General features: G+C 49.0%; 2 protein-coding genes across 8 annotated transcripts; one reads left to right on the top strand and one right to left on the bottom strand.

Annotated features, from left to right (window-relative positions):
* Nucleotides 1-9,298: 9,298 nt before the first annotated feature.
* Nucleotides 9,299-17,638, bottom strand: TMEM176B (transmembrane protein 176B). Of its 6 annotated transcripts, none has more exons than XM_027538606.1 (8): nt 17,614-17,638; nt 16,321-16,387; nt 14,678-14,909; nt 12,327-12,437; nt 11,644-11,700; nt 11,185-11,406; nt 10,177-10,296; nt 9,299-9,658 (listed from the first exon to the last, which is right to left on the bottom strand). In XM_027538606.1, exons 3-8 carry the CDS (start codon nt 14,867-14,869, stop codon nt 9,566-9,568), a joined length of 795 nt encoding a protein of 264 aa, XP_027394407.1. In that variant the 5' UTR covers nt 14,870-14,909; nt 16,321-16,387; nt 17,614-17,638; the 3' UTR covers nt 9,299-9,565. The 6 variants fall into 6 exon arrangements, with proteins under 6 accessions (XP_027394407.1, XP_027394406.1, XP_027394409.1 ...); XM_027538605.1 differs by having other exon boundaries at nt 9,299-9,661; nt 17,614-17,637; XM_027538608.1 differs by lacking the exon at nt 17,614-17,638 and adding an exon at nt 17,238-17,364 and having other exon boundaries at nt 9,299-9,661.
* An 87-nt stretch (nt 17,639-17,725) lies between these two features.
* On the top strand, nt 17,726-22,210 carry TMEM176A (transmembrane protein 176A). 2 transcript variants are annotated; one of them, XM_027538613.1, is made up of 7 exons: nt 17,726-17,811; nt 18,582-18,792; nt 19,259-19,369; nt 20,479-20,535; nt 20,711-20,920; nt 21,470-21,580; nt 21,935-22,210. In XM_027538613.1, exons 2-7 carry the CDS (start codon nt 18,598-18,600, stop codon nt 21,974-21,976), a joined length of 726 nt encoding a protein of 241 aa, XP_027394414.1. In that variant the 5' UTR covers nt 17,726-17,811; nt 18,582-18,597; the 3' UTR covers nt 21,977-22,210. The 2 variants fall into 2 exon arrangements, with proteins under 2 accessions (XP_027394414.1, XP_027394413.1); XM_027538612.1 differs by having other exon boundaries at nt 17,732-17,816.
* The last annotated feature ends 2,824 nt before the right edge of the window (nt 22,211-25,034 follow it).

The following is a 25,034-nucleotide window of genomic DNA, read 5'->3' as shown; positions in this document are numbered from 1 at the left end:
ATTCTCTCAAACTCCAAGAGGCTTAAGCAAAAGCTTACTTACTGGGCACATACTCAAATGGTCAAGGAGCAATCTGGCTTCAGACACTGCTGAATTCAGACCTTGAGCAACACCATCAGCAGTGTTTTTTTTCCCTCCTCTCAGCTCTGCCTTCCACAGGTTGTCATCATTCTCAAGTCCATGGAGGAGGGGAGTCTTTGGCAGCTCCAGGAAAACCCTCATGGGCGCAAGGTGCTGCTACAGCTCCAACTCTACATCCTTGTAGGTTCAAGTTCAGCAACAAGTGCAAGAGCCTTTTCTGGTAGCCCCCAAGATTTATTCTGATGGGATGGACTTTGGCCATGTCCCCACTCCTGAAACAATACCCATGGTCTGAGGGAAATGACCTGCTTCTTAATCTAAGTTTGGGTCACAGGTCATATGCCTAGAACTGAGGATAAAGCCCCACCACAAGCACACAGCCAATGAGAAAAAAAAGTGGATCCCCGAATGGAAATTTAGGGTTGCTCCTAGAAAAGGGGGACTGATGAATGTGGGGAGCATCTACTCATGGGACTGCATGCTAACAGTAGCCCATCGGTTCCAAAAATGGAACGAATGTATTTCAACCAAGAATGGTAGGATAACTCAGAAAGCCTCCAGATGGTTCTCATGCATATCCTAGTGGAAATGTTCTTCTAATCCCACATTGAGAAACGTTGTCTTACTCAGTTCCCCGCAGATATGTCCTGTTGGTCCCAATGCACACAAAACTCTAATCACAGCTGGAAAAAAATAATTCATGCCACTTATTGATTCATCCAACAAATATTTAGAAGTTATCCCCCTACCTCTCTCCAATATCACTCTTTTATACAAAAACAAGAGGGTTTGTTTACCATTGCAATTCATTGTTGTTGTTATTGTTGCTCAGTCGCTAAGTCACTTTCAACTCTTTGTGACCCCATGGACTGCAACATATCAGACTTCCCGGTCCTTCACTATGTCCCGGAGTTTGCTCAAACTCAAGTCCATTGAGTAAGTGATGCCATCCAACCATCCCTGCAATTCATTGTAATACAGACCAAATCGCCCATCAATAGAAGAATGGATGAACAAAATGTGCTGTATTCAGTGGAACACTGTTCATCCTCAAAAAGGAAGAACATTCTGATATAGGCTACAATATAGGTGAACCTTAAAGACATTATACTAAGTGAAATATGCCAGACATGAAATAATAAATATTACATAATTCCACTTATATAAGGTGCCTCAGTTCAGGTCAGTTCAGTTCAGTCGCTCAGTTGTGTCCAACTGTTTGCGACCCCATGAACTGCAGCATGCCAGGCCTCCCTGTCCATCACCAACTCCTGGAGTCCACCCATGTCCATTGAGTTGGACAATCTTTCCCTCAATCTTTCCCAGCATCAGGGTCTTTTCAAATGAGTCAGTTCTTCACATCAGGTGGCCAAAGTATTGGAGTTTCAGCTTCAACATCAGTCCTTCCAATGAACATCCAGGACTGATCTCTTTTAGGATGGACTGGTTGGATCTCCTTGCAGTCCAAGGGACTCTCAAGAGTCTTCTCCAACACCACAGTTCAAAAGCATCAATTCTTTGGCACTCAGCTTTCTTTATAGTCCAACTCTCACATCCATGCATGACCACTGAAAAACCATCGCTTTGACTAGACGGACCTTTGTTGGCAAAGTAATGTCTCTGCTTTTTAATATGCTCTCTAGATTAGTCATAACTTTCCTTCCAAGGAGTAAGTGTCTTTTAATTTCATGGCTGCAGTCACCATCTGCAGTGATTTGGAGCCCAGAAAAATAAAGTCAGCCACTGTTTCCACTGTTTCCCCATCTATTTCCCATGAAGTGGTGGGACCGGATGCCATGATCTTCGTTTTCTGAATGTTGAGCTTTAAGCCAACTTTTTCCACTCTCCTCCTTCACTTTCATCAAGAGGCTCTTTAGTTCTTCTTCACTTTCTGGCATAAGGGTGGTGTCATCTGCATATCTGAGGTTATTGATATTTCTCCCGGCAATCTTGATTCCAGCTTGTGCTTCTTCCAGTCCAGCGTTTCTCATGATGTACTCTGCATAGAAGTTAAATAAGCAGGGTGACAATACACAGCCTTGACGTACTCCTTTTCCTATTTGGAACCAGTCTGTTGTTCCATGTCCAGTTCTAACTGTTGCTTCCTGATCTGCATACAGGTTTCTCAAGAGGCAGGTCAGATGGTCTGGTGTTCCCATATCTTGAAGAATTTTCCACAGTTTGTTGTGATCCATATAGTCAAAGGCTTTGGCATAGTCAATAAAGCAGAAATAGATGTTTTTCTGGAACTCTCTTGCTTTTTCCATGATCCAGCGGATGTCGGCAATTTGATCTCTGGTTCCTCTGCCTTTTCTAAAACCAGCTTGAACATCTGGAAGTTCACGGTTCACATATTGCTGAAGCCTGGCATGGAGAATTGTAAGCATTACTTTACTGGCATGTGAGATAAGTGCAATTGTGCAGTAGTTTGAGCATTCTTTGGCATTGCCTTTCTTTGGGATTGGAATGAAAACTGACTTTTTCCAGTCCTGTGGCCACTGCTGAGTTTTCCAAATTTGCTGGCATATTGAGTGCAGCACTTTCACAGAGTCATCTTTCAGGATTTGATATAATGTGCCTGCTGCTGCTGCTAAGTTGCTTCAGTCATGTCTGACTCTGTGCGACTCCATAGACGTCAGCCCACCAGGCTCCACCGTCCTTGGGATTCTCCAGGCAAGAACACCGGAGTAGGTTTCCATTTCCTTCTCCAATGCATGAAAGTGAAAAGTGAAAGTGAAGACGCTCAGTCTGTCCACTCTTAGCGACCCCATGGACTGCAGCCTACCAGGCTCCTCCATCCATGGGATTTTCCAGGCAAGAGTACTAAGGTGCCTAGAGTAGTCAAATTCATAGAGACTGAAAACAGAATGGTGGTTACTAAGGGCTGGAGAGAGGGGAACATGGGGAGTTAGTATTTAATGGGTACAGAGCTTCCATTTAGGATAACAAAAATCTCTGGAGATGGATGGTGGTGACGGATGCACAACAATGTGAATGTACTAATGTCACTGAACTTTACACTTTAAAATAGCCAAAATGGTAAAAAAATAATAATAATAATAATAATAAATAGATGTTAAAAAAACAAGACATTATTAGTGAAAGCTGGGAGAGTGGGGAGGAAAAAACAGCAAAGAGTTCAAATTTGGTGTTTTTCTTACAGAAATAAAATAAATAATGTAGCTAGCTTCAAGAAATAATATAGATCATCAGTGTCATGACTTAGGAACAAAAGAGCATCAAAAAGGAATAGAAAGATTTGAAAAAGAAGGAAACACCATACCTAGAAACTTTTTATTGAAACTTCAAATTTAATAGAATAGGGAAAGCAGATTGTACACAACTGAGACAGAAACTGGGTAACCAGTTGGATAATTATGTTGGATAATTATGAAGAATTTAACAAGCATGCAGTGGGGAGAAAATAAAGAGATGAACACTGAAAGATACAAACCAGGTTAGGAGATAAGGAAGTTACAGTGAGAGGGTTGAACATGCGGTTAATCAAATTTCAGAAGGAAATATTAGGGAAAACGTGGGAAAGGAGCTATTCAAAGGCATAATTCAGAGAGTTTCCCAGGTTTTACAAACAAGAGTGTGACAACATTATAGGCAGCCTGGATGGGAGGGGAGTCTGGGGGAGAGTGGATACATGTGTATGTATGGCTGAGTCGCTTTGCTGTGCAAAGCAAAGTGTGCTGAAACTATCACAACATTGTTAACTGGCTATGGTGGTGGTTTCGTCGCTAAGTCATGTCTGACTCCTGGGATCCCATGGACTGTAACCTGTCAGGCTCCTCTGTCTGTGGGATTCTCCAGGCAAGAATACTGGAGTGGGTTGCCATTTCCTTCTCCAGGGGATCTTCCCGACCCAGGAACTGAACCCAGGTCTCCTGCATTGCAGGCAGATGATTTACCAACTGAGTTATGAGGGAAGCCCGAAATGTGTGTATTACCATATGTAAAATAGATGACCAATGAAAGTTCCATGCATTAAGCAGGGCACTCAAAGCCGGTGCTCTGGGACAACCCAGAGGGATGGGTAGGGAGGGAGGTGGGGGGGGTACGGTTCATGACACATGTACACTCGTGGCTGATTCATGTAGATGTATGGCAAAAACCACCACAATATTGTAAAATAATTAGCCTCCAATTAAAATAAATAATTTTTTTAAAAGAAACATTTAAAGAATGTACCTCAAAAAAGAAGATAAAGGATATCAAAAGGAAAGCATTAACTACAAGAAGAAAATGAGGGTTCTTTTTTTCCCTAATAAAAAATCACGTAAATTTAAAAAAAACACTTGAGTATATAAATATATATATATATTTTTTTAATCTAACTTGGGGGGGGGGGGTTAAAGTAAATCAAGATAAAACTAGAATTCAGGATGAATATCACCTAACAAAGAGCATTCTAAAGGCACAGTATTCTTCATGTAGAAGATAAGGATATTGATTACCTTTAGAATTTGCTTAGTTAAGTGCACATGCTTTTAAAAAATGAAAGATTTCAAAGGAAACCACTAGCAAAGCAAAAATCCTCTTGAATGAGGAGTTGGTGGGGAGCTTAAGATGGAAGCAAACTAACCAGTAAGTGCTGAAGAAGTTCAGAGAAGCATCTACTGGGGGAAAGGAACACTGGTTCATAATGTCTGCTTCCTACTTCAGAAAGGAATCTTTTTTCTTTTTTAACGGAGTTGGTAGTTTTCCATAAAACTTAATTGCAACCATTTTTGTTAGCTTTTCTTTGAATCTGAGGCTCCAGGACCTTCTTTGTGGAGTTTGAGGCAATGCAGCTTTATCCCATCCACTTAAATAGCTCTGAAGGGGCAAGAAATAGTAAATTAACCCTCCTACTACAGGAAAGCCCTCCCCTCCCTGGCACCTCACAACTGTCCGCTTGGACGTACTTTTCCAGGAAGTCTTCCTCATTGAGCCAGGCAGCTAGCGGAGCAGAGGGTGAGGAAACTCCCAGGTGTTTCCCAGGTTGAGCAAGAATGGACATCACCCACATCACACTGGCAAACAGCCACTGGTCCTTCCCACAGACGAGAAAGCCCCCATCCCCTCCCCTGCCTCCTGCTGAAATCACTTGAAGAAATCACAGTGAGAGAGAGGAGCCGCACACTAGGACAGACGTTCCTAACCCTAACCTTCCTGGTGCAAATGCTTGTCTCCTCTGGGAGGGGACCCTAGCTCTGATGATTGCAGTTTTAAACATGGGGAAAAAACATGGGTCTTTTATTTAAGTGCCATCAGTGGCTTAGTCGTGTCCAACTCTCCGTGACCCCCACGGACTATAGCCCACCAGGCTCCTTTGTCCATGGAATTCTCCAGGCAAGAATACTGGAGAGGGTTGCCATTTCCTATTCCAGGGGATCTTCCCGACTCAGGGATCGAACCAGTGTCTCCTGCGTTGGCAGGTGGATTCTTTACCACTGAGCTGCCTGGGAAGCAAGCCCCGCATATATGTATGTGGGTGGGTGTGTGCGCACGCGCTAAATTGTTTCAGTCTTGTCCGACTCTGCAACCCTGTGGACTGCAGCCCGCCAGGCTCCTCTGTGCATGGGATTCTTCAGACAAGAATGCTGGAGTGGGCTGCCATGCCCTCCCCCAGGTGATCTTCCCCACCTAGGGATTGAACCCATGTCTCTTACATCTCCTGCATTGGCAGGCAGGTTTTTTACCACTAACAACACCAGGGAAGCATATATACTTATATGTACATACACACACATATATACAGTTGATTATTTAAAGAGCTTTTAAAATACAGAACTCTTTCCGCAAGTAATGGAACACTTTGTATTCTAACAAGTGATGTTCAGCTCCAGCTGAAGGGGGTTGGAGGCATCAGAGCCCTCCAGCCCTCACACCAACACTTATATCCTGACAGCCCTGAAGCAGGCTTTGGGGTGGCTCTAACACTGCATGAAGCAGCTTGGAAACTACTGCCCCTAAACCATCATGAAATGCAGAACTGGGTCTCAAACACCAAGCTGTGGAATCTGGATGCTGGTGCCAAGGTTCAAGGACCAATAGCCAGTGGGGAATCAGGGAGTTGACAAAACACAGTGAAAAGTAGTGATGAGAAAAGAAAAATAGAACTATTTTTTTTCTGTTTACACTCAGAATAGTTTAAACCCTTCAGTAAGTACACATAGGCTTGGGATTAATTGCCAGATCGTGGGTCAGGCTTGTGAAGTCAGTTGAGAATATACAGTTTGGTCCCCAAGACTGAGTTGTGCAAAGAGACAGATGGCTGCTGGGTTTTTCCAAGTAAACAAAAGCAAGGAGAGGGAGGGATGTAATTTGATTTCCTATGGGAAAGGCAAACAAAGATTATGAAACTTCTAAGGCTATTCACAGGGAGAGGAGAGGGAAGGCGGGGAATGGGGGGAGGGGAGGGGAGGGATATGGAAGAGAAGAAATGGGGGAGGGGAGGGGGGTCAGACGGAGGAGCAAGGTCCTCCCTCAGAAACTTAGAAACATCAGGGGAAGAAAAAGGAAGCTGCCAGATTCTGACAGTAAGAGATCGCTTTATGCTAGAAAAAACAACAAAAGAAACAAACTATAAAGTTGAGGTTTATTTGCCAGAATGAAACATGAAAACAATTTCTATCAGATCTAGCCATAAAAGGGCTGGCTTAGAAATACTAAAGCACAGAAATTAACAGCTTCTTAAGCACCTTCCCATGGATGGAGGAGCCTGGTGGGCTGCAGTCCATGGGGTCACTAAGAGTTGGACATGAGTGAGCGACTTCACTTTCACTTTTCCCTTTCCTGCATTGGAGAAGGAAATGGCAACCCACTCCAGTGTTCTTGTCTGGAGAATCCCAGGGACAGGGGAGCCTGGTGGGCTGCCGTCTGTGGGGTCGCACAGAGTCAGACACGACTGAAGTGACTTAGCAGTAGCAGTAAGCACCTTAACAGCATCTTAAATCAAGTAAGAGAAGAAAGATGCCTCCTCTCATGGGCATCCTTGGTTCTGTCCTGAAGCTCCCATGGTGAGGCCACGCCTCACTCATCCCAGCAGCTCTGCCCCTGTCAGCACCACGTTGTGGGGCAGGATTGTGCAGTGGGTAGAGGTGGAGGTGCCCAGCCAGTTCTTCTGCTATGAGTCTGCTAAGAGGTATGAATAAAACCTACCTGTCAGAGATGTCATCAAGTCACAATGGAAATGCAAGCCCCCTCATTATGTTGGAATCAGAAAAATGTGAGAATCCCTATGACATCTTAATTCTCAGACCATGGCATGCCTTTTACCCCTCAGAAACGAAACCATGCCCCATAAGGCTGACAGAACTGTTACTCGCTCAGTCGTGTCTGACTCTTTGTGACTCCATGGACTGTAGCCCGCCAGGCTCCTGTGTCCATGGAATTCTCCAGGCAAGAATACTGGAGTGGCTTGCCATTTCCTTCTCCAGGGGATCTTCCTGACCCAGGGATCGAACCCATATTGCCTGCGTTGGCAGGTGGCTTCTTTCACCACTGAGCCACCAGGGAAGCCCAGGCTGACAGAAACCAGTGATCCACAGAAATCTGGGGCTCATCCTACAGGACAGCAGGTAAGGAAACAGCTTATTAAAACCCCCTTCTCTTGTAAGCCGCCTTCACTGACCAAGCTCATCCTAATTGTTTTTGGACTCCTTAATGGTCCCCTACAGATAACACCTCTGATGAATGGGTCACTGTAGTAACAATGCTGGTCGCTCAGTCGTGTCCGACTCTTTGTGACCCCATGGACTGTAGCCCACCAGGCTCCTTTGTCCATGGAATTCTTCAGGCAAGAATACTCGAGTGGGTGGCCATTTCCTTCTCCAGGGGATCTTCCCAACCCAGGGATTGAACCCAGGTCTCCCACACAGCAGGCAGATTCTTTACTGTCTGAGCCACAAGGGAAGCTTGTAGTAAAAATGGGGTAAGTTGTTTTCCAGGACTTGGAGTCAGCCCCTGTCCAGTTCAAGCTGGCTAAGACAGATTGGGACCACCAACCCTAAAACTCAGCCTGCACGGGGGTCCAGTGAACGACCTTTTGACATCAGAAAACTCCACCCTCTGGTCATGCTAGTGCCTCCATTTTTGAACATGTATCCCGTGACGAAGCCCATAAATCAGACACGCTGGTACAGAGTGCCAGCTACCTCACCTTCCCCACTTCGAGTCACCTTTCTCCACACCTAAGACCACCCTGCTTCTCTACCCCACAAAGACTTCAAGCCCCTTGTCTTCGAGAGGCACATTTGAGATTCATTCTCCCGTCTCCTCACTTGGCTGTCTCATAAATAAATGCCTTCTCTGATGCAAACCTCAGCATCTTGGCATTTGGTGATGCTTGCTGCGCATTGGACAAATGAATCCGGTTCCGTAACAGAAATGCTTATATCTATATATTTATATTGTACATAAAAAACTTAAAAACTAAAAAGCTTATCGGTCATATCATTTACCATGAGAAGTGAATAACAGGTATATGTGTGTGGTGTGTGTGTGTAGCGAGAGAACCAACAGTAATTACCGCAAAAAAGAAGAGAATGAGAAAGAGATGGAGGAGACAGAGAAAAAGAAAAGAAGGCAGGGATGGAGGGAGGAAGGAAAGAAAGTAAAAAGACAGAGGGGGAGGAAGAGGAAGGGAAGGAAGAAAGGGAGGGAGGGAGGCAATGATCTCGGTCCATGTCTCGCATGGCTCCATAAAGCCCACAGATCCATTATAGATGCTTAAAGACAATAGGTAAAAAGATCCTAAGTCTATGATAGCTATTTTCACTTTACATTGAACAGAAGGAAATTGTCAAAAGGAGTTTTTGCACTCGGGATATAGAGCAGAACAAAAATTTAGTCTTATTTGGACCCGGTTTCCATATGATACGTCAGTCAGTCAGTTCAGTCATTCAGTCTTGTCTGACTCTTTGCGACCCCATGGACTGCATCACACCAGGCCTCCCCGTCCATCACCAACTCTTGGAGCTTATTCAAACTCATGTCCATTGAGTCAGTGATGCCATCCAACCATCTCATCCTCTGTCGTCCCTTTCTCCTCCCGCCTTCAATCGTTCCCAGCATCAGGGTCTTTCCAAATGAGTCAGTTCTATTCATCAGGTGGCCAAAGTATTGGAGTTTTAGCTGCAGCATCAGTCCCTCCAATGAATATTCAGGACTGATTTCCTTTAGGATGGACTGGTTGGATCTCATGCATAATTCTCATTCAATTTCATGAGTATCAATGTACCAGGTATATTAACAAACAAAGACTACGTCTTTTCCGCACAAAATCATTCTTTGGGGTTGCTTCTGTTTAGTCAGCACTGGGGGAAACGTGACAATACCTGTTCACTGAATGGAAGACCCTGGAGTGGCCACAATAGGTGAGGGTGGGGAGAAGAAAAGTGGGCACAGGAAGCAAGTCTGTGGGACAGGGCAGTGAGGGGCCCTGGGCAACTTGGGAGGGGCATGCAGGGTCCAGGCAAGGGTCTCTGGCTGCTCACAGGACAATGACAGCCGTGGTCTTCTCCTTGGAGGGGGAAGGGGGCACTGAATTCTCCCCCAGCAGATTCCTCTCTGACCCTTCCTCATCCTGCTGGAAAAAGAAAAACAGGAAGAAAATCAATTCTTGGGAGGAAAAGGATGGGACAGAGTCAGCTCCATTTGGCAATCAGGCAAAGGAAAGAAGGAGGGAAGGAAAAGCTGATGGAAGAAGGGGAGCTAGACAAGATCTAGGCCAGAAAAGAGAGAAAGTGGGGAACTGAGAGCAAAGAAGCGGAGGAGGCAGATGTTAACCCAGGACAAAATGATGGGGTCACCTTCCCCAGACAGCGAAGGGCAGAGCCCAGCACAGAGAAAGGCTGAGTGAGGGGAGCATGACCACAGCTCAGCCGTGTTCCTGCCCCGCTGTCTTTCCCTAGAGCTGCACCAGCCAGACCCGCCCTTTCCCTGCGTGATGTGCATGCTCAGTCACTTCAGTCGTGTCTGACTCTTTGTGACCCAGTGGACAGTAGCCCGCCAGGGTCCTCTGTCTCTGGGATTCTCCAGAAAAGAATACTGGAGTGGGTTGCCATTTCCTCCTCCAGGGGATCTTTCTCCCTAACAGCTCACCAGGGCCCGGGAGCTCTGGCCACAGAAGCTTTGAAGACCCACGCCCAGGGAAGCCAAGGACACAGTGACCTGCAGAGCACAGATAGCCAGGAGCAGAGCACGGATTCCTAGGAACAAATCCTGAAGATAAAGGGGGAAAAAAAGTTACAGTCAGGAGTCAGCTCCTGTGATTCCTCTGTTATTCTCATCTTGCTAGGAGGTATCAGAGTCTGTTCAACTAACTCCTTCTCACTGAAGCAGATTGCATTTTCCAACCACAAGGGCAGCCAGTCTCCATCCCATTTGCTTGTCTGCAGGGTGACTTTACCACAGCCTGTGAAGAGGTGGAGACTAATGCTCAACCCCCTGAACTCTGGAATCAAAGCCTGGGAATGCTTTGATCAACAAAATACAGTGGAAGTGACACTAGGGCCTGGCAGCTTCCATTGCCTACATCTTAAAATGCTCACAGTGGGATGCTGTCTATTGTAACCCGGTTGCCTAAGACACACGGAGAAGCCATTGTAGCCTCCCTGGCTGGTACTCCCCAGCTGAGCCCCCTGACATGTGAGTGCGCCATCTTGGCAGTCCAGCCAATCAAGCTCCTGGATGACTTCACACCCAACTGACCCATGACTGCAACTGCCTGAGAAAACCCAAGTGAGGACTGCCCGTGTGAGCCTAGTCAACCCACAGAATGTGAGACATACTAACCAACTGCAGTGTTAAGTCACTGCATTTGGGGGCCGTGTGTTACCTGGCAGGGGATGAGTGATACCAGTCACACACCAGGAAAGACAGAAGGGTGGCTCATGATATCCTGTCTCCTCTTTGCTCCTCATCCCCTTTGATTCAGGGAATGATCATGCCCAGAGATCTGAATGGTGTCTTCAATTTAAGATACCTCCTGAACCAACAGCCTCAGATGAGGTCCACGCTCAGAGGGCCTCCATCTCTGCCCTCTGGTGCCCCAGTCCCCCCAATTTACAGCTGTGATGTGTTCTTGGGAGATTGACTCTCCTTTCTCACCATCAGCATTTGCATGTATCTTCTGCAGTTCTCCTCCTCCCACGATGAATAGGAACTTCTTCGTTGGTACCAAGAAGTGGGGGTGACAGGGACTAAGGAATCACACACAGAGCTGATGTCATAGAAGCCATCATATTGCCAGATGAAGCTATTCACACAGAAGACGACAGCGGCCACGGCCGTGGCAATGCCAGCCAGGGTGAGCAGACCTGATACGCAGCCCTAGAAGAGAGAGATTCAAGAGGCGGTCCCCCTCCATGGATGGCAGAGCCATGGGGTCCCAGCCTCAAACCAATCTCCTCTTCCCCAGCTTCCTGGTCCGGGATAAACCCTCCCTACCCCTCCAGGAAAGATCTTAGGATATTTGAAACCAAAGGAGAGAAGACAGAAAAGTAGAGCAGGAAAATAGACGTAGTAGGGGGACAGAGGACAAGGCGGGGCAGAGGATGCCTCACTCACGGAGAGTTTGCCCCGGCGCTTCTCGTGGACAATGGCCCCAACTCCTGCTGCAATGGCCTAGGAAGAGAAGACACCAGAAAAGCCCTCCAGTTGACCGTCTCCCATCACACTTCTCCCAACAGGCCCCAGAACAGCCAGTTTGAAGCAGGATCCAAGAGCCAGACAAAGAAACCTAGCAGACAGACAGGACTCTGCTTACAACAGCCTGACTCTTCCCAGCCATGCCTTTAAGAGGAAAACGGAGGGTGGAAAGAAAGGTTTTGCCCACCCCCTAAGGCAGCCTCCTCATCACTGTTGTTCAGTCACTAAGAGGTGTCCGACTCTTTGCGACCCCATGGACTGCTGCACGCCAGACTTCCCTGTCCTTCACCATCTCCCGAGCTTCCCCAAACTCTTGTCCCGTTGAGTCGGTGGTGCCATCCAACCATCTCATCCCACCAGCCTCCTCATAACATAAGGCATTTGGTCGCTGGGTCTGTGGTCTCTTCCCCCGATCCCTGACCCAGATCCAAAGGAACTTTCTTTCTCCTTGTCCATGACCACTTGCCTCCCAAGGAGATGACAACACTTCCCTCCCATCCAAGTACTAGCCCGGCCCGACCCTGCTTAGCGTCCGAGGTCAGATGAGATCGGGCACCTTCTGGATGGTATGGCCACAGACTCATAACCCCTTTCTTACTCACCACAAACCCTGCCCACAAGGCACAGCCCGAGGCACGCAGCTGAATCCAGGGTCCCAAGTAGAGAAGCCCACCAAGAGCACAGCTGATAGCCCCGAGCAACAGCTGGGTCACCTGCAAGAGATGGGGAAAGCCACGCCCCTTCCCATGAGCCCTCACGCTCCAGGCTCAGACACCCAGCTCCCAGCTCCTGGGCATGGCTCCCCTCTCTTGCCCTGTCTTGACTTCTCTGCTTGGATTCTGGAAGTTCTATCCATGAAGCAATGCATCCTGCTTCTCCCTCACCCCTCTGACTTGACAGTATTTTATCCTTCATTCTTTCCTAAATCCCAGTTTTCCTAAATTCCACACCTTGTCATACCCATTTGATGCTTCCTGCTTCTTTTCTCCTCTTTTTCCCATGGGAAGCCCACCATCCTGTCCAGGATGGGCCACAAAGACCTCCTTCCAGAAAGGAGGTGTGGTTGGCTGACAACCTGGGCTTCCCTGGTGGCTTAGACGGTAAAGAATCCTCTGGCAATGCAGGAGACCCGGGTTTAATCCCTGGGTCAGGAAAATCCCTTGGAGAAGGGAATGGCCACCCACTCCAGTATTCTGGCCTGGAGAATCCCATGGACAGAGGAGCCTGGTGAGCCCCAGTCCATGGGGTCGCAAAGAGTCAGACACGACTGAGCGACTTGCACACTTCACTAGCTGACAGCCTGCAGTGGTCACCATCTTCGGGGTCCCCACATCTTTCAAGCCGAAGGCACATTCTTTAGGGATAGCTGCCCAGCAATGACTAAGCAAGGCGGTGGTTCGAGGGCCATTTCCACCTAGAACGGGACTTCTGTGACGGGCAGTCTTTGCTCCCAAGCTCCCTACTGGGCTACTACAGACCTCATCAGGCCTCCATCAAGACCTCCTCTCTCCCCCTGCCCACTCCTGCCCTTTGCACTGCATGATGTTACACCCCAGTAAACCTTTTGCATACCTCAAAAGGTGTGCAAACAACACCCAACTCAGTGTCTGTTTCCTGGAGGATCTGACTATCACAGCTTCTTGGACATCACCACCTACATGGACATCGTCATCTACATGTCCTGCCAGCCTCTCAGATTCATCGCATCCAAATGCCAGACCCCACCCCCCACACCACCAGGGTCTGCCTCACTGACTTCCAGGGCTCCAGTCTTCTGGTCACTCTCACTCCAAACCTCAGCATCCTCTCGGACTCCTCTCCTCCCTGGTACCCCAAGTCCACCCACTCCCAAGTGACCCCACCCACCGAAGACTTGGACTCCTCTCTCTCCTCCTCATTTTTGCTGTGACCTTGCAGGTGCCGACCCTCCATACTTCTTACCTGGACACCACCTGGCTGGGAGGCTGCCTGAAGCTCGGGTGCCTGCCCCAGAATCCCTCCATGTCCAATCCTTCCCACTATAGAAGCTGATCCAGGACAAACTCCTCAGCTAGTCACTCAAGGCTCTCAGCAATAATGGTGTATATTTCCAGTCTAATCAGCCAGGAGTCCCATTCTCTTTACTCTGACAGAACCTGCCCTATGCTTTTTGGCTTCTTTGCCTTTGTTCTAGGCATTCTCAAAACCTGAAATTCCTTTCCTCCCATCCTCCACCTCTATCTGTTAAACACATTGCTTCTCCATTCAAGGTCTGGCTCAGATGCCATCCCCTGCAGGAGGCCCTCTGCAGGAGGCCATCCTGTCTTCCAAGCACGTCACCTATTGTTGTTCAGCCGCTCAGTCGTGTCCAATTCTTTGCAGCCCCATGGACTGCAGCACGCCAGGCTTCCCTGTCCATCACCAACTCCCAGAGCTTGCTCACAAGCTCATGTCCACTGAATCAGTGATACCAAACAACCATCTCATCTTCTGCCACCCTCTTCTCTGTTTGCCTTTGATCTTTCCCAACATCAGGGTCTTTACCAATGAGTTGGCTCTTCGCATCAGGTGCCCACCTGATCTACCTTTACCTCTAGGCGTTTGTGTAGTTGCCTGACCCTTCTGAGGGATGCTGAGCACCTTGAGGTGATCACCAAGGGCCTTCCCCCCAACGTGCCTGTCATATCGCCTGGCATCTGATATGGGTTCAACATGGGTTCAACAGCCTCCAGCGATCCTTCCACCCGCCCACCCCTACCTCTGGCTGGGACTGCTCATATTGCACCAGAGAAGCGATCCCTTACTTCTTTCCATCTCAATCTCTGTGTCAAAACTTCCAAACAAGCGGGAATACAAGTTGTGAGTTTTCATGGGGATTTTACCCACTTTCTTTCCTCACATCATATTGGAGAAGGAGTGTTACCTGCCTCTGTGTCACCTTGCTAACCCACCTCTCCAGCCAGCCTACTCTTACCCCTAGTGCCAGCTGTCCATAGCCTATCCTGGCCTTGGCAGGACGGTGAGACAGGCGCTCCACTAGGGAACTCCCAGCTTTTAGCAGTTGTGCCAAAGCAGATTCCTGGTGAATGTGGATGTCAATGTGGGTGGGCTGGGAGAGCACAGAGCCCACATCAACTCCATTCACAGTCAGCGTGTTCTGGGCCATTCTTCCTGCTGGGGAGATGTACAGGACTGAGGTCTGAGAGCTGAGGAAGAAGAAGAGGAATACACAGCATGAGTGCAGGGTAAGAAAATAGTCTCCATGTCAAGTCCCGGCATGTGGGATCTCAGTTCTCTGACCAGGGATCGAACCCATGCCCCAGCCTAGAAAGTTCAGAGTCTTAACCACTGAACCACCAGGGAAGTCCCTGATCTTAATTTGGAATATAGATCTGAATCACCTGTAGAGTTTTCACCATATGTATCCTGGGATCTCTTCCCCAAATGGTCAGATACAGTTTGTCTGGGGTTTGGGATTAACAAAGAAAGGAATCTGAATTATTTTAGCAGCATGGTGTGTATATTTACACATAATACTTTTATATGGTAAAAAAAAATCAAAAGATAAGTAAGTGTATACTGCTAAAATCCTCTCCTATCTTTCTCTCGTAGCCAGCTAGTTGCCTTCCAGGCGGAAAAATATTACCATTTTCTAATATGCTTCCTGTGACTGTTCCAATCCTCTTCTATGACTATTCCAGTATTGTTAATTCTCCCATTATGACTGAGGTTGACTTTCTTTTCATGTTTAAGAGCCTTTCTCCTCTTCTTTTGTGAGCTTCCCTTTCATATCCTATGACTACCTTGTTTTATTGTTTTGTTTTGGTCTTTACAGGAGTCCTTTGTGTGTTTGAAAAATTACTATCTGTGACATGACTTGCAGATAGGGCTTTAATATTTGCAATTTATTTTTGACTTAGCTTGTATTTTTATATAATCAAAATTTTCATTTTTCATGATTTCTGAGTTTTATATCATACTTAAAAAGGACTTTGCCATGTCAAGATCATAAAAGAATAATTCTTCCCTGTTTTCTTCTAAGTGCTTTTATGTTTTCAGTTTTCACATTTAAATGTTGATCTGTCTGGAACTTACCTTGTAAGCTGGGAAAAAATGGATCCAAATTGTTTTTTGTTTTTTTTTTTAAGATTCTAAACTTCTGAAAATATATCCTGTTTATGGAATGCATCATCTTTCTCCCACTGATTTAAAATGCTCCCTGGAGCAAAAATGAAATTCCCATAGGAAACCAAGCCTGTTTGAGTCTTTAACTGGCCCATTGGTGGATCTGATGAGTCATGCACCATGACCATAAATTTTAACTATAAATACAGAGTTTAATATTCAGTTGAGCTATTTCATTGACCCCCTCACCATGTTACTTTTCTCTTTGATGGCCACTTTTGCTGGATTACTTCACCTTGCATATTTTGGAATCAACTTGCCTCATTCCAAAAGAAATCCCCTACAAGCAATTCTCATGGTCATCCTAATGATCACTGTTTAAATCATAGCATTATTAATAATGATTCTAATAACATCAGCGAGGACGATAAACTTAAAGTCTTCCCATCTGTATTGTATGAGCTTCTCAGAGCAGCTTCACGCTTCACCTACCTGGCCTCCTGTGAAGGATACAAGTCAGGTGTCCAGCGATTCTGCAGATGCACAAGGAGGTTCAGACCTGTTCACAGACCCACCCCAGGAAGCGCAGTCAGAATTCCAGCCAGATCATCCTTGGACTCCAGGAATCAGCATCATATTAAGGCCCAGAATGTGCCTTAGGCTCCAGCTGCCTCCAAGTCTTCTGGGTACCACCTCTTTCCCCCCGCCCCACCCCACCCCCAAGTCCTCTGGGTACTGCTACCTCCCCCCTCCACCCTCCTCCAAGCCTCTGGGTACCAGCACTTCCCCCCTACTCCCTCCAAGTCCTCTGGGTACCACCACTTCCCCCCTCTACCCCACCTCCCAACTCCAGTCCCCAGATCAGCCTAGATTCCTGCTCTTCCTCTGAGCCAGGCCATCCCCATGAAGGTTCCCTTTCACGCCACCCTGACTCCAGGTTATGGAGCTCTTCCTCGCAGCCCTGGATCCTCCTGTCTGCCCGGCTCCTCCCAGTACCGCCTCAAGCTGGAGAGAAAGGGCCAGGGCCCATGCTATACCCTGGGCCCTCCACCTTCCACCTTTCCTACCAAAAGACCTCTCACTGCAAACCCTCTTTAGCCTCAGCCGCCTTACCCCTGGAATAGAGGCAGGAGGCACTAGGGAGGAACAGCCGCCCAGTTGATGTGGCCAGACGTGGGCTCCCGGCCCTCCCCAGGCATTTTTCTAGGGTCCCTTCCTCTCGCTAATGTATCCCTGCCTTCCAAGCAGGTCCAGGGGAACCAGGAACTGGGGAGAATGGCATCCTGTGAGACAGGATGGGGGCTTTGGGGACTGGTCTTGGAGCCTCCTAGAGAGAGTTGGGGGTTGGGGTCTGGCAGTGAGTGTCTCCTGGAAGGGGGGATCACCTAGGCTGTGAAGGCTCTTCTCACCTGCTGTCCTCTGGGAGCCAGTGGCCAAGCCGGGCAGAGCTGGGAGGAGCTGCCCAGAGCTGAGACCCACCGGGGGGTGGGAGAAAGCAGAAGGAAGGGATGGAGTTATAAGGACCTGACCTTCAGCATCTTGACTTCCCAGAAAGAAGCTGGGCCAAAGGGGCCCCTCTAGGGGGGTTTGGTCTTGAGTAGACAGTCAGGCTGGCCGGAGAAGGCACACACACATACACTCCAGCACGCCCATACCTACTCAGACAGTACACACACTGGGGGAATTCTTGATCAGAAAGCCCCTGCCCTGGTGGGGACAGGAGACAGAATGGCCTCTTAGGGTTTCCCAGGGCTGGTCAGCTCTTCAGTCTCCCAGGCCACCCACCTGGCCCTTGCGCTCTCCCGGATGCCAGAGCCCAGCTTTCCCCAGCAGCTGGAAAACCTTGGAGGGGCCCTGTGCTCCAGCTGGGAAGTTGCCTCATCCTTCCCTGCTGGCACTCCACCAAGTACCTCCCGCTTCTGCCTGCTCGGGTCTCCCCAGCCCTGCCCACCACTCTCCACTGCCGGTCCCTGAGGAGAGCAGGTAAGGTAGGTCCATAGCCTGGGGGGGCCCTTTCCCCCAAGACCCTTCTCAGAGGAGGCCCCACCCTGCCGCCACAGGCCCTCCAGAACTTGCTGGGCAGGGAGGGAGGGGCAGGGACCAACCTCCCCTGCAGAGGAGGGGCCTCCAGAAAGGTACAGGAGTGGGGGGCCAGGTGCATTGATGCCAAGTTGTTCCCACCTTTGGTCTCCGTCTCCACCCATGGCTTCATCCTTCACACTGGGTTTGTGGGGTTGAGGGGAGGGGCACAGTTAGAACAGGAGGACTGAGGAGCCATTGGTGGGGAGAGGAATATTCAGGGGTTGCTGGAGGGTCCCCAGACTCAGCTAGGGAACAGCTGCTTCCAGAGAAATTCAGGAGGCAGCCAGGACTCGGTTCTGCCCAGCAGCCTGGGGGCTCCAAAGGGGAAGAGGCAGAGAGAGGAGCCGGTGGCAGGGGGGCTGGGGTGGCACAAGCCTGCTGGGGGCAAAGGGGAGAAGTGAGAACTCTGGGACACGGCCTGGTCCAGCCCCCAAGGCAGTGGGAGGAGGATGAAGGGAAGGTCTGGGGGGAAGGGGAGGCCCCATAGACCGAGCAGTGGTCCCAGCCTCAGGAGACTCAAGCATCCTTCACGAGATGCCCCCTCAAGACAGGTCCTGGGTGCTGCTCTGTGACCCGAAGTGGTGTAGGGGGTCTCCACCAGCTCCTGTGAAATCCACACCAACCTCCTCCTGCCCACTCTTCGCCCCTGACGCTCCCTTCCTCCCCGCCAGGTGGGTGTCCAGAGGCATGGAGACAGTGGACTGCGGGGAGGCAGCCCCCAGGGCTCCCCAGCCCGCCAGCATCCAGGTGCACTTCCACCACGAGTCAGGTCTGGCCAAGCTCCTGCTAGGCGGGTGCTCCCTGCTGCAGCCCCTCCTCCTGCCCAGGCCCCGCGCCACCTCCCGGGCCCTGGGCCGCCACCGGCTGCTGGCGACCTCCTGGGTGAGTAAGGCTGCTGGCCACAAGGGGCACAGACTGATGCCCAGGCTCCCCAGACCTGGAAGGGGAAGCCCCTCTCCTGTCGCTATGCACCCTCCCTGGCAGCCTCTCTCTAAACAGGAGGCTAAGCCAGTCTTATCTTCCAACCGGAGATCAAGTTCCTGCTTTTCCCCCCACTTACCTCTCAATGAGAGCTGTGGGTAGGGTAGGCTATGGGCTGAAAGGCCAAAGGAGCCCCTGACCATTTAAAGTCCCAGCTGGGGGAGCCCTGAGTTCATCCTCTCCCTCCCCTCCCCTTGTCTCCCTTCCTCTCCTCTGCCTTCCCTTCCCCCCTCTTTTTCTCTCTCTTTCTTGAGGTTCTAACTGTTAATAGCTGGAGTGGCAGGTCTCCAAAGCTACCCTGAGACTTAGGCGCAGAGGGTTGCTCCTGGGATCCAGGATCCGTGTGCTTAGGTTTCTCATCTTTCAGGTGATGCAGATCGTGTTGGGGCTGCTGAGCGGGGTCCTGGGAGGATTCCTCTACATCTTCTCCTCTACCACCCTGCGGAACTCGGGAGCTCCCATCTGGACAGGGGCTGTGGTGAGTGGGACAGGAGGACGGTAGGCAGAATGGATGCGAGGAGAGAGAGGCCACTGCCATCGCCCCCAGCAAAACAGGGACTGTTGGCACCCGAACACACCCCCGGCTCCTCCAGGCCAATGCCCTGCTTCTACCGACAGGCAACCAGCAAGCCAAGGGCTGCGATGGCCACGGCCACCGGTCAGCCCTCCCAGGTCGCTGCCCGGGGCCTCTCCCACCGCTTCTCCCACCTTCAACAGATCAGCTGAGGATCTTGGGCGGGCTCATCTCTAGACTCCGGCGCTGCTTTGAGATGGGGAGGCAGGACGTGCAGGACGGTGTATGAGCCAGGGGCACCTCCTGCTGGCTTCGCATGATCCTCTGCGGGTCCTGCACACCGGGCTCTCAGGGGAGGGGGGACCCCTGGACCACAGTGGTGATGTCAGCAGAAGGGGGTATGCCACCTGCAGCAGGAGATGGGGGGGCGGGTCATGGCAGGACCCAGGCACCCCGTGTCCTGCCCACACTCACAGAACAACAACAAAGCACACGTATGAAGAGAGGAGCCAAAAGTAACCATCCTCATGGTTACCATGGCAAAAACACTGAGGTGAGCTACAGCCAAACAGGATCCTGATCCATCTTTCCTCCGGGATTGACCAGGCTTCCTGTCCTGGAAGGCTCACTGGGTGGGAGCCTGAGTGCTGTTGGAATGGGCGCCCACACCCACCCAGAGGCGGCTGACCCTCATCCTGTACCGAGAGCTCCTCCAACAACCTGGACGTTCCACCCCACCACCCTGGAGCTTTCGTAAAGCCCCTGGTGCTGCCTCGAAAGAGAGGGTTTGGAGAAGGGAAGGAGGGCTCACTCCTGGCTTGACCATGAGCATTTGTCTGATGTCCCCCAAGTAGAGGGTCCTACAGCCTCAGGAGTTTTAATTCAGGCCTCAATACTCTCCCCGTGACCTTACAGACCACAGACCTTGGGCCTGTGTGGAGTGCTGTGGGGAAGGGCCAGCTAGACGACTGCGGGAGTCATGGAGGAAAAAGGAAGCGGGCAGCTGGGGAGGAGGCAGGGGATGCGGGAGTTGGGGGTTCTGCACAAACCCTGCAGCTTCAACCTCTCCCCAGGCTGTGCTGGCTGGAGCTGTCGCCTTCATTTACGAGAAACGAGGTGGCATCTACTGGGTGAGTTGGGGAAGGGCAAGGGTGAACACCAGGCCCACAAGCTGGAGGCCTTCCCAAGCCTCCGGCTCCATCACACGCCCCTCCCCTGGGCTCCCCACCTCCCACCCCTGGCCCCAGGGTGGGCACCAGAGAGACTGAGTCTCCAAGGTCTCTCTCTGCATCTGCTCCTCACCAGGCCCTGCTGAGGACCCTGCTCGCCCTGGCAGCCTTCTCCACGGCCACTGCTGCCACCATAATCGGGGCTGGAAGATTCTATGAGTACCACTTTATTTTCTATAAGGGCATCTGTAATGTCTCCCCCTCCTGGAGGCCCACCGGGGCCCCCACCCTGAGTCCAGACCTCGAGAGGCTGCAACAGTGCACCGCCTACGTGAACATGCTGAAGGTAGCCAGGCGGGGACACAGGGCAGCAGGCGGGGGAAGGGGTGGGGGGAGTCCGACCCTGGATGGGAGGGAGGCCGTCCATCGAAGAGGGTGTGCCCTGTTCTGCCCCAACAGACAGACGTGGCAGTGAACAAAACACAAGCAGTCCCTGCAGTTTGTGAGCAGTTACAGATCTGTGGGAAATACAAACTTCGAAATCAGAATAAATGAGCCGATAGAGCTAATATTGCACATACGGGATGAGGTGTGAAGGGATTCGATGCCTGTTCAGGTCTCGGGGTTGTCAGGGAAACGGGTCACAGCCCAAGCCTGTCCCTGTTCTGATGAGGACACCAACGGGGCTTCTGGCTGCTCTCTCCATGCTACACTCACAGACCCCCCAACACAGGGCTCCTTCTTCATCCCACCACCCCCCAACCCTGGAAGCTACAGACATGGGGAACAGGACAAATGGGGTGGAGAGTGACCCTGTGCCATGTGGAAGGGGGACACAGACTCCACGTGGCAACAGTCACTCTGGGGGCTCACAGCTTTGGTCCTCTGTCCCCAGGCCCTGTTCATAAGCATCAATGCCATGTTGTTAGGGGTCTGGGTTCTACTGCTTCTGGCATCTCTGCTGCCCCTGTGTCTGTGCTGCTGGAGAAGATACAGACGTAAGGAGGTGAGTCCCTAAAGCTTGCATGGTGGGGGCAGCAAGACTGTCCGGCAGGAACAGGAATGGAGAGTGGGTGGTTTGGGGAGGAGAAAAGGGTCCTTACAGAGAGTCTCAACAGGCATGATTCCTGTTTTGCTACCCCCGTGGTGGCCCAGCCCAGGGAGTTCCTATCCCTGACTAAGTGGTACCCAGTCCAAAGACCCCATGGAGCCAGGGATGCGCAGGTCCATGGTGGGACCTAGGGCTCTTTGCACGAGGCTGATGTCAGATCCAATTGACTCCAGAACTGAGCTGCCCTGGAGGAGAGCATTTACACTGTCTCTCCCCTGTGGGCCATCTCACCCTCTCCTTTTCCCTTAGAAAAGAGACCTTCCCTTGGAAGAAACTGTCAGGAGTGAGTGAGATCCAGCCCTGCCTCTCCAGAGGACTTGTGCCTGGAGCGTCTGCCTCATGAGAGAAAAGCCAGGCCAGGAAGAGAGGCTCTGTCTGACCCAGTGATCCTCCCTCATGGCCACAGCCGCCGCCTGCTCCACCGTCTCAGCTGTTCTTGCCTATTTCCGGTTCACCTTCACCACCTGCCTGCCTCATGCCCCTCTTGAGCACTGATGATAATAAACTCCCCTGTTGTTGCTCCCAGCTTCTTGCCTAGGGTATTTCTCTTGGCTGGAGGGAGACAGAGGAGAATGAGCCAACAGCAAAGCTAGGAAGATCCTCCCGCTCACAACCCCTCTCTGGGGCTAGAGTAGCCATCCCTGAAAACAGAGTCTCTTTAAGGCTGGTACCGGGAACTGTGGGTCCAAATACCCAGGGATGGATGAAAGGAATGGAGACTCTGAGCCCAGCTACTTACAATTCAGAGTTAAGAGGGTAAATCCTTGACTATTTGAGAGTTGTACTTTTTTTTTATTTTGACTGTTTGGAAATATTAAGAATTAGATAAGATAACACTGAGATGCAATCATTTCAGAAATCTTTTTTATAAAGCTAGAACATCCAACAGTGTGATGAAATACAAACCTTGGATACTTGTCCCACAAAAAAAAAGTGGGGGGCTTCCCTCACAGCTCAGTCGGTAAAGAATCTGCCTGCAATGCAGGAGACCAGGTTCGATTTCTGGGTCAGGGAGATCCCCTGGAGAAGGAAATGGCAATCCACTCCAGTATTCTTGCCTGGAGAATCCCATGGACAGAGGAGCCTGGCAGGCTACAGTCCATGGGGTTGCAAGAGTTGGACATGACTTAGTGACTAAATCACTACCACCCACAAAAAAAGATACCTATAACTTCTGGATAAAATAGGAGTCATGTGTTTTTAAATTCATGGCCAACCTGAATAAGCCATAATAGAAGCAGGAGCATGAATTCAGAGAACTGAGTCTTGAAACCAGCATCTGCCCACTTGGACCCCCACAGCCACCCACACGCTCAGTGCTCCGCTTGTAGGAACGAACTCCACATCTAGTCGTACTCACGGCTGAGTTTTATTAGAGCAAAAGGATACACAACAATGTCAACAAGGGGAAAGAATTCTCAGAGAAAGGAAGCACGACAAATACAAAGCAGAGTAAATAGAAAGAAATTATCATCTAAACACATCAAAGTAAATTAAAAAGAAAGACAAAGAGAATGTCTTAAATCTGTCAAATGGCATTAACTAAAAAGAAATTGCAACATTACATGACTCCCTTTTGTCTGCTGCTGCTGCTGCTAAGTCGCTTTAGTCATGTCCGACTCTGTGCGACCCCATAGACGGCAGCCCACCAGGCTCCTCAGTGCCTAGGATCCTCCAGGCAAGAACACTGGAGTGGGTTGCCATTTCCTTCTCCAATGCATGCGTGCATGCTAAGTCGCTTCAGTCATGTCCGACTCTGTGCAACCCTATGGACAGCAGCCCACCAAACTCCTCTGTCCACGGGATTCTCTAGGCAAACAATCCTGGAGTCTAGTTGAGAAAAGAACTAAAGATATTGATTACATTTAACCTTTGTCACACATGATGTTCAACATCGCAAATTATTAGAGAAATGTAAATCAAAACTACAATGAGATATCACCTCACAGTAGTCAGAATGGATATCATCAAAAAGTCTACAAATAATAGGTTTTGGAGAGGGTGAGGGGAAAAGGGAACCCTCCGACACTGTTGGTGGGTATTTAAGTTGGTCCAGCCACTATGGAAAACAGTATGGAGTTTTCTTAAAAAACTAAAAATAGAGCTGCCATATGACCCAGCAATCCCACTGCTGGACATATATCTGAAGAAAATTCTAATTCAAAATCATACATGCCAATAAAAAAGAAAAGCTACACACATGCAAAATGATAAATGCTCCCCAATATTCATAGCACTGTTTATAATAGCCAACACATGGAAGCAACCTAAATGTTCATTGACAGATGAATGGGTAAAGAAGATGTGGTGTGTGTATATATATATATATATATATATATAATATTTATGTTTATATATATGTACATACATATATACATATATATGTATATAACTCAGCCACAAACAGGAATGAAATAATGCCATTTGCAGCAACACGGATGGACCTAGAGATTATCATATTAAGTGAAGTCAGTCAGACAGAGAAAGATAATATCGTATGATATCACTTATATGTGAAATCTAAAAAACTATCCAAATGAACTTATTTACGAAACAGAAACAGATTCACAGGCATAGAAAACAAACTTACAGTTATCAAAGGGGAAAGAGGGTGGAGAGGGATAAATTACAAGTTTGGGATTAGCAGATACAAACTACTGTATATAATATGGATAAGCAGCCAGGTCTTACTATAAAGCACCTGGAACTATATTCAGTATCTTGTAATAAACTATACATGTATATATATATGAGTCAGCTTGCTGTACACCAGAAACTAACACAACATTGTAAATCAACTAGAGTTTGATAAAAATAAAATAGACCAAAAAAAAAAAAAGAACAGAAATAATCTTACAATTTTAACTTTCAGTTTGGAGAAAAAAATCAATCAGTGAAGCAAAAAATAGAAAATGACTATAAATTAAGTTATATGAGGAACTGCAATAAATATGAATGGGCAAAATAGTCCATTTAAAGCACATAGATAGATTGTGGTGTTTTTTTTTAATTCACCCATATACTATTTACAAGGAGCATATCTAAAACAAGGGTATGGAAAGATTGCAAATAAGAGGATGGGGGAAAAGATCTAACAATTAAATTGACACAGTGCCATTAAAATCAGACTTTCAGCCAAGAGCATTCCTAGAGATAAAGAGGCCACTTGTGGCCATTGTACAGTCAGGATCTCCTTCCTTCTCACATTGCTTGCACTCATTCGCTCCTGGAATCAGGACCCCATACCTTGCACTGGAGGAGCTGTCTTGTGGCTAAAAACTAAAGGCAAAGAAAAATCTTGAAAAAAGCCAGGCAAAAATGACCTATTACCTATAGAGAAACCAAATGA

The sequence above is a fragment of the Bos indicus x Bos taurus genome, chromosome 4 (genome assembly GCF_003369695.1).
Source record: "Bos indicus x Bos taurus breed Angus x Brahman F1 hybrid chromosome 4, Bos_hybrid_MaternalHap_v2.0, whole genome shotgun sequence".
Taxonomy (NCBI): Eukaryota; Metazoa; Chordata; class Mammalia; order Artiodactyla; family Bovidae; genus Bos; species Bos indicus x Bos taurus.
This window is presented reverse-complemented; position numbering and strand designations above follow the sequence as displayed.